This window comes from Dermacentor andersoni, chromosome 4, assembly GCF_023375885.2.
Source record: "Dermacentor andersoni chromosome 4, qqDerAnde1_hic_scaffold, whole genome shotgun sequence".
NCBI classification, from domain to species: domain Eukaryota; kingdom Metazoa; phylum Arthropoda; class Arachnida; order Ixodida; family Ixodidae; genus Dermacentor; species Dermacentor andersoni.
In genome coordinates, this window is record NC_092817.1 from 196,988,536 (window position 1) to 196,996,754 (window position 8,219).

An 8,219-nucleotide genomic window follows, 5' to 3' on the forward strand; every position below is an offset into this window, starting at 1 on the left:
AAGCGCAGCCGGGCTGCCGAGCGGTGGGCTACTGCTCTGAGATGCAGCAGCAAGGCCTCGGTCTTCCTGGCTGAGATGGTAAGGCCGATGCTGCACAAGTAGGCGGCCGCAGTGTCCAGGGCCCTCTGTGGGGCCGCACGTGCCTTGTGGATGTGTTGCACAGTTTAGACGCACATCGTCTTTGTCCCACCTATCCCTCGGTCAATCCTCCATTGTGGCTAGGTGGCTTCTGCGCAAAAGAAGAAGTAGCTCGAGACCAACGCGCAGTGCCAACATCCGCTATTCTGAGGCAATAACAAAAACAACAACCGGCTCTTTCTGTCTGGCCAGCTTAAGCCTTTCTTAAAGGTGCCGGTCATTATCTCCCTTGACACGTCTTCGCCGGGCTTTAGCCACAGGGACCCCCGTATCGTCACTTATGACTTTACTCGTGAGACAAAATGACTACCGTGTTAAATTTTCGAAAAAAAATATTTAGGCGAAAGCCTTAGATGGCTCATGAGTCGAAAAATACGTTGTTCAGCGTTTTGGCATCAAAATTCAAGCGAACCAATTTGGAGATAAGGACGAACCGGCCATATCGCCAAGGTGGATTCCAATTGACATCGCGAAGGTCGAGAGTCGAATCCACGACCTTTGGTGTTAATTAGGGAGAACTTATCTAGGGCACAGTTAATTAAGGTAGAGTTAATTAACGCAATCGAATCCATGACCTTTTTGGGAGAAAACAATAGGAAGTAACAACGCATTCGAATGAAAATGTCTCTCTCTCTCTGAAGCGATGATGATGATGATGTCCTTGATGAGATTGGCGCTTACCCACTCGCGGGGATTGGCCAAGAGTCGGGCAGACTTTGCTTATTTGTTCAGAAAATGGAGGTAAAAATCTAAAATTTTGTTACATGAATTTAGGCGAGGAAAAATCGAAACGGTTCAGTAGATTGTCATGCTACGTAGAGGAAAAAAATAATTATCTATAATATATCAATGAGGCAATAGAGGAGGAATGAATAGAATAATACGGTCATCAATGAAATCGGTTTGATTCAATAATAAATTTTTCTAAGGCGAAGCACACATTCCTGTCTGAGTGCCCAAGCACAGACGCTCCGAAAGACAGTAGTACCTCTCTGAAGTAATGTAATGAATGCCTCGTGAGCGTGCAGGCTTTCGCCTTCATCCTCTTTTGCGTATGCTAAAGTGACTGTCAGCTTTTGTTTCTCCTTATTCGTGCTTTTCGAAATTATTATTCCCCAGGATATGTAAAATGATCTTAACATTCTTCTGACGTTTGCATTATTTATTATTTCACTAGCAATAATCACGCACGTGCATTATGCCGAGGTTCACGCTAATTGGGACATCTAGATGACCACCCTGTCCGAAGTAGTGGGTAACTGCCACTGCATGGGAAGAAGAGCACGCGAGCAGCGCCGACAGGATAGCGCAGCAGTGGCTGTCTCATAGGAAACGACAATGAACCGGCGCAAGTCGTTCGCAGTCGAGCGCAAGGAGCGCATGGAGAAGGAGCGGAAGGAGCGGAAGCAGCACCACCGCAAGGCTGACGACGAGCTTGCCGACGCCGCCAAGGCGCAGGGTCCGTCGCTGCAGCTCAAAGAAGAGAGCCCCACGAAGGGCGCCTCCCCGCCGCAGCCGCCTGATGCGGAAGAGACCAAGCAAACGAAGATATCCCGCAAGATGAGCCGCAAGATGAGCCGAATCGACGAATACAAGTCGTACACCACGAGCGGTGGCGGCATTTCCCGGCCGGTGACGGAAGAGACGCGCCGCAAGAGGCAGCTGCAGCTGTCCATCGTGCTGCTCGGCTTGGCGGTGATGGCCGCGTTCTTCCTGAGCCTCGTCCTCTACGTCACTGTGTTCATGCGCCGGAGCGGCGCACCACGGCAGCCCCGGTACGTGTCGCCCACGCCCACCGCCTCGTTCGCCAAGTGGGTGGCCGTCACCGGCGACACGCTATGCAAGTCGGAGGCCAGGAGGATGTTCGACATGAACGGAACCGTGGGCGACGCGGCCGTAGCCACCATGCTGTGCTTGTGCGTCGTGCTTCCCTACCGGTGCGGCCTGGGCGGCGGCTTCATCGCCACGTACTACAACAGGCAAAGTCAGGAGGCCAGAGCCATCGTGGCCAGGGAGGTGGCTCCGGCCAGCGCATTTCCGGACATGTACCGGGAGAGAGCCAACCAATCTCTCCATGGTTTCACGGCGGTGGCCGTGTTCGGCGAACTGCGCGGCTACGAGGCGCTGCTCAACTTGACCGGCACGAATGTCCCCTGGAACAAGCTCTTCGCGAAGGCCATCGAGTACGCCGATAGCGGCTTCGAGGTCAGCGCGGAATTTGCCCAGGTCATCCAGGAGCACTCGCAGGCCATCAGCGACGACTATACCAGGACGCTCAGGCAAATGTTAATGAACGCAAAGACGGGAAAATTCTTTGATAAAGGAGACATCTTCCACAACAAGGTGCTGGCCCAGACGCTCAAGAACATCTCTGACAACCCGCTGAAGGGGAGTTCTCTGTCCACAGGCCCGTTGGCTGAAGCCATGTTGGGCGACATCAACAAGTATGGCAACGAGCACATCACCCTGACCGACTTGAAGAATTACGAACCGTGGGTGGCGAGAGTGCAGAGCCTGCAGCTGTCCAATGAGGAACGCGTACTTGTGCCTCTGCCGCCCTCGGGCGGAGTGTTAACGGCCTTCGCCCTCTCCATCATAGACAACTTTCGCAGTAATGCCGGCCTTCTGCCCGACGACGTCTTGTCCGCGCATCGTGTGGTCGAAGCCCTGAAGTTTGCCTACGGGACACGCCCGAAGATGGGTGACTTGCGGAAGGTGCCGAGGGTGTCCTCGCTCATTAGCTCCATCATGAGTCCGGACAGGGCCACGGAGATCGCGCAGAAGATCAGCAGCAAGCCTCACCCGAATGTGGAGGATTATGGCCTCGACTCCGTGAGCGCGGAAGACCACGGCTCGGGCCAGCTTGTCATCGTAGCGCCCGACGGTGACGCTATTGCGATGACGAGCACCATCAACACCCCTTTCGGAGCACTGGTTGCGTCCAGTTCAACTGGAATCATTCTCAACAACCAGATGCACGACTTCTCGACGCAGGGTACTGCAGACGTTTACGGCTTCCCGGCGGGAAAGGAGAACGACATCGCACCAGGCAAGAGTCCCATGTCCTCCTTGACGCCCCTTATCGTAGTCGACCGATCTGGCGACGTGCTCTTCGTCGGGTCGGCGCTGGGCGGGACGAAATGCACCTCCGCCTTGACGCAGGTCGTGGTGAGGACCCTATGGATGCAGCACACAGTCAAGGAGGCCATTGACGCCGGTCGCCTGCACAACCACCTCTTGCCAGAGAACGTTGTCAGGTACGAGAAGACCGCGGACAAGGACGTGCTCTGGTGGCTCAAGAAGCAGGGTCACGTGCTGGCCTCCGACCAGTGGCAGGGCGACGTCATCGCCGTGCAGCGCGTCCAGTCGGAAAAGGTTTACCGCGGGAACTACGACTTCCGACACACGAGCAGCGGGGCTCTCGACGGAGCTTAACCGTAAACAGCACGGCTTTATAGATAGCCCAGTCGGGAAGCGGCAGAACGCTTCCTGTTTCCTACGGGACATACGTGCCCTAATTTTACGCTTCAAATACATGTACAACTTTTGCTGCGTAGTAATTTTTGCTCGGTGCTGCTCAAAGCATTGAGCGTTCGTGATTAACCTCCCACATTCTCAAGCTGATCCAGACTCCTCCAAATATTGGGATCTCGCATGCAAGCAAGACTTGTGTAAAGGCTTCTTACCACCAAGTACAGTTATTGTATATGCTCCCCTTAAAGGAGTACTCCAATAAATTTCAGTCTGGTTTTTTCTGCTTTAATAAGTAGCTAATGACCCAGTAATCACGGCACGAAACCTCATTTACTTCAGAGCACGACAGGCAATTATTTATAGCGACCAGTTCAAGTTTTGGTTTCAGAGAGCAACGAGATGGGCCAGAGAAGGAATGTAAATACAGCTGGGCACGTGATCGCGAAAACATCTGACGCGCGCGCGAGCTTTATGTTGGTACTTCGTCTGCTACGCCTGCACGCGCTTTGCGATGTCCTCGCCACCGTCGTCATCCTCGTTTTCGCCGTCCAGCGGCGACGCGTTTCTGCAGGCGGGAGTCACCGCCTATTACACGTGGCCAATCACTTTCGATCCGACCCATTAGAAAGCAGTGATTCGGTTATTGCGGCCGGCGACAGCGAGGACTAACCTCAAGACCTTCGCTGCGGCCACGTCCAGTGACAAGGTACGGCAAATCGGCGTCGAACGACAAAAACTGCCGCTTAATTCTGCAGTTGCAGAGACACGGGGAGCGTACCACTACGAGCAACAACTGAGAAAAAGAGCAGATGCAAGCATCATGGGAGCCAACAAAGATTCGTGACGTAGCGTGTTCTCGGTTGTTTACAATGCTGCCTTGATGTCGATGTCGCGAGCTCCTGCGTTTTGCGGTTGGCTGCGCGCACGTATATTAAGATTGATTTTAAATATGTTCTAAGCTATATTCGCCGTTGATATATTGCAGACGATGTGTATGTGTCCACATAAAGGGATCTCACGCTTTATCTCAACTCCAAAATTTTGTGCCAGTACTCCTTTGAAGGGCCCCTCACCAGGTCTGGCCATTTTGAGCTGACAATCGCAGATCGTACAATGCGCGCCAACGATGGTGTTTGTAAAGAATTACATCGCTACCCGACGCGGAAAGGCCTGAAATGTCAATCCGAACGTCAGGTCAGGTCAGGGCAGTTTATTTCCTTAAAGGCCCCTTTATCAGGGGTGTTACATAAAGGGTAGGGTACATCTTGGAACAACAATTCAACATTACAACAAATGAAACATTTCAAAAGTGGTAGATACCCTGTATAAACAAGCAGAGACTCGTGACAAATTGTCAATTAGAAGAAAAAAGCAGCAGTTATTTTGGCCGAAGAGAAGAAACAGGGGCAATGGACAATTTACTTCAGTAACTAGTGGAACATTTGAATAAAGGTAGAACATTACATACAATCGACAAACGTATGGTCGATGATGAATTTGTACAAAAGGCAATTAATTTGACAAAATTGAAGCAACCTCAGCAATGAACACATGGTGATTATCAGTATATACAACTTCGTGGGGAAGGGCATTCCAATCAGTTGCTGTTCGAGAAAAAAAAGAAGCAGAGAAGGTAGTTGTGTGTGAGCGTGGTTTTAAAACTTGGAGCGGATGACGGAGCGCGTTATGATATTCTTGCGGGTGGAATGATGTATGGCACATGATTAAGTGAACTGTAGAAAAACTTATGAAAAAGTCCAACGCTGGCTAGTTTACGGCGGTGCGATAGTGGCTCTAACTCAGATTTCTCTTCGTCGTTTGATTTCAAACGTCGTTTGCCTCTTCACTCGCGGCGATTGATTGATTGATTGATTGATTGATTGATTGATTGATTGATTGATTGATTGATTGATTGATTGATTGATTGATTGAAAACTTTATTGTTCCACCGAGCTGGGGTGCCCGCCTCTTAACCTACACGTAGGTAGGCGGGGAGGACGAAGTAGTCCCCACGCATTGAGGACGGTGAGTCTTCACGGCCTCAACGGCCAGGCGGATTGCTCGACGCTGGTCGTCTTCAGCCTCGCTCTGGAGCAAGCAAGGCCTCCCAGTCTTCTCTACTGTCAATGTTTTCCTTGGCCCCTGGGGAGCCAGCACACTCCCATATTATATGGTCTAGCGTACCTTCTTGCTTACAAATTTTGCAGAGGGCGTCGTTATAGTCCCTCGTCTTTGTTAAGTAGATCCAATGTGGTGATATCCGCCCAGAGAGGGATGGTGACGTAGTCGGGCTCCTGCGCCTACGTAATCGGGCCCGCTATGTGGCGTCACTCGTGGTGACACGTGAGTGAGTGAGTGAGTGAGTGAGTGAGTGAGTGAGTGAGTGAGTGAGTGAGTGAGTGAGTGAGTGAGTGAGTGAGTGAGTGAGTGAGTGAGTGAGTGAGTGAGTGAGTGAGTGAGTGAGTGAGTGAGTGAGGAAACTTTATTGCAGGTCCGGCGAGGACGCGAACTCGTCGCGCACCCGGCTAGTCCCACGTCGTGACCGGCAGGTCTAGCACATCGGCCCGGTCGCGGGCACGCCGGACAGCCAGGATTTGCTTTTCTAGAGCGGGGCTACGCAGAAGCGAGTCCCACTCCTCCTTGATGAACTTCGAATATTATGCAAGACAATATCTGTTATCTGTGCGATCTGTTGCTTGAATTGACGAATTGAAGTTTAGAGAAATAATAAAACACACAAAAGGAATCTCTGCGTGCCTTTTGTTTTACTTTGCACGAAAGCAAGGGTACTTTTGCTTCGTCTGCTTGTTTCTACGGCCGTGTGGTCAAGTGCGCAGGTACCGAAACTATGTCATTTTCTACCGTGTTCTAACGCATGATCACGCTCTGCGATCCGCTTGTTCTACCTCAGTATTCGTGTAGCACTGAATTATACCGCTAGTCATGTCAGGAAAAAAAAAGTGAGGAGAAAAAAAATGAACGCGGGGCCTGTGACGTATGCGTCACGAGATCCTCGAGGGCTGGTATGGGAGAACGCCGGGAATGAATTTCGTTTGCGAAGACTAGACGGGGCGAGTGGAGAGAATGTCTTGCTTGGTGGTGGAGCCCGCCTGCTGAAATCGTGGGTTCGCGGCACTGAAATATTTCTATCTCGGCTATTAATGAGCCGATTTGAAAAATTTTGCGGCAGAACGCTCCCTAGAGGACATGTAACAACTTCCAGCGTATAACCAAAAGTGCTATGGGGCCTGGTGAGGGGCCCTTTAAGGGGGTATATGACGCTCCTCCATCAATTCAGCCTTTTGACCTTCAGCGTGAAGGTGCTTGAGAAACGAATGCACGTTCATTCCAGTGCATTAATGTAGATGCCGACAGAGCCTGCTTACAAACTATTCGTTCAGTGATCTTTGTGGATAGTCATTAAAGGGACAGACAACCGCTCAGAGCATGAATCGAGATAACCTCGCTGATGGAATGATTCCCCATCGTAGTGGCTAAAATGAGCCATGTTTTCTCATTAAACGTTGATTTATATATTTCATTCATCCCTAAAAATCCCGAAAAATGACCATTGGCGCCCCACGCGGCAAGAACGTGAAGCTGCATAAAGAGGTCCACCACGTGACCTTCTATTAGCGTACGCAGCTCCTGGTCTCCTTATTAGCATTGAAATGCAGTATACGTTTTATTACTACGAGTCGAGGTGGAGCATCGAATGGAGGAATTGAATTGTTTATTTACGTTTCCAAAAACAAGGTATAATAACTCTTCTAATTTGGTGCAACGAATTTGGAATGTCCTAGAACAAGGCGTGTTCTTTCCTTCTTTGGCATTTTTTTAATGCATGCATGGAACATATATAGTGCAATTCGACTTGTCCAGGTGGACCACTTGAAGCGGCGGACATTTTTTTCACTACAAATCGCAATGTCCATGTGATGAGCAAAACGAGAACAAGGTGAAAGCAGGAGCCGACGTTTCCACAAGTGGACTCGTCTTCTTCAAGGCGACATATGCTATATGACGCCTTGCATATGTCGACATATAGCATATGTAAAGCATATGTCGCCTAGAAGAAGACAAGTCCACTTTTCGAAACGCTGGCTCCTGCTTTCACTTTGTTCTCGTTTTGGCCTCGCCTTGATTTTCCATCTCCCGCCTTCCCCGTGTTTTCCCTGAATGTCCATGTGAGTAATTAAAAGTATTCCCTAATGCTAGCATGTTCAGATTACAGTTCGTGTTCCAATTTCGAAATTGAACCTGAACAGTTCCCTACGCCATTTTGGGACCACTTTTATTTCTATTATTTATAAATGACATAGTCGCAGAACTTTCACTTTCCGTGAAACTTTACGCAGATGACTGTATTTTGTATGAAAAGATATCATCTGGTGATGATCAGGTGCGTCTAAATAATGACCTGGCAAAGGTCACTGCTTGGTGCGAACAATGGCAAATGTCTATTAATATTGAAAAAACTGTTTTTATGAGAATCACACATAAGAAAGAATCTCTTCAATTTGCATGTAATATTGACAACGTATCTCTATCAGAGGTAAGAGAGTACAAATATTTGGGCCTATGGATAACCAATGAGCTTTCCTGGA

The 8,219-nt window shown here is 49.8% G+C and overlaps 1 protein-coding gene across 1 annotated transcript; it reads left to right on the forward strand.

Moving 5' to 3' along the window:
- Window positions 1-1,476: 1,476 nt before the first annotated feature.
- On the forward strand, window positions 1,477-3,843 carry LOC126532386 (scoloptoxin SSD14-like). The gene has a single exon (XM_050180101.3). The coding sequence runs from the start codon at window positions 1,477-1,479 to the stop codon at window positions 3,571-3,573; it is 2,097 nt and encodes a 698-aa protein (XP_050036058.3). The 3' UTR covers window positions 3,574-3,843.
- Window positions 3,844-8,219: the final 4,376 nt, after the last annotated feature.

Excerpts from the sequence above, each read along its gene's own strand:
- LOC126532386 (XM_050180101.3), top strand. The coding sequence starts at position 1,477 with ATGAACCGGCGCAAGTCGTTCGCAGTCGAGCGCAAGGAGCGCATGGAG.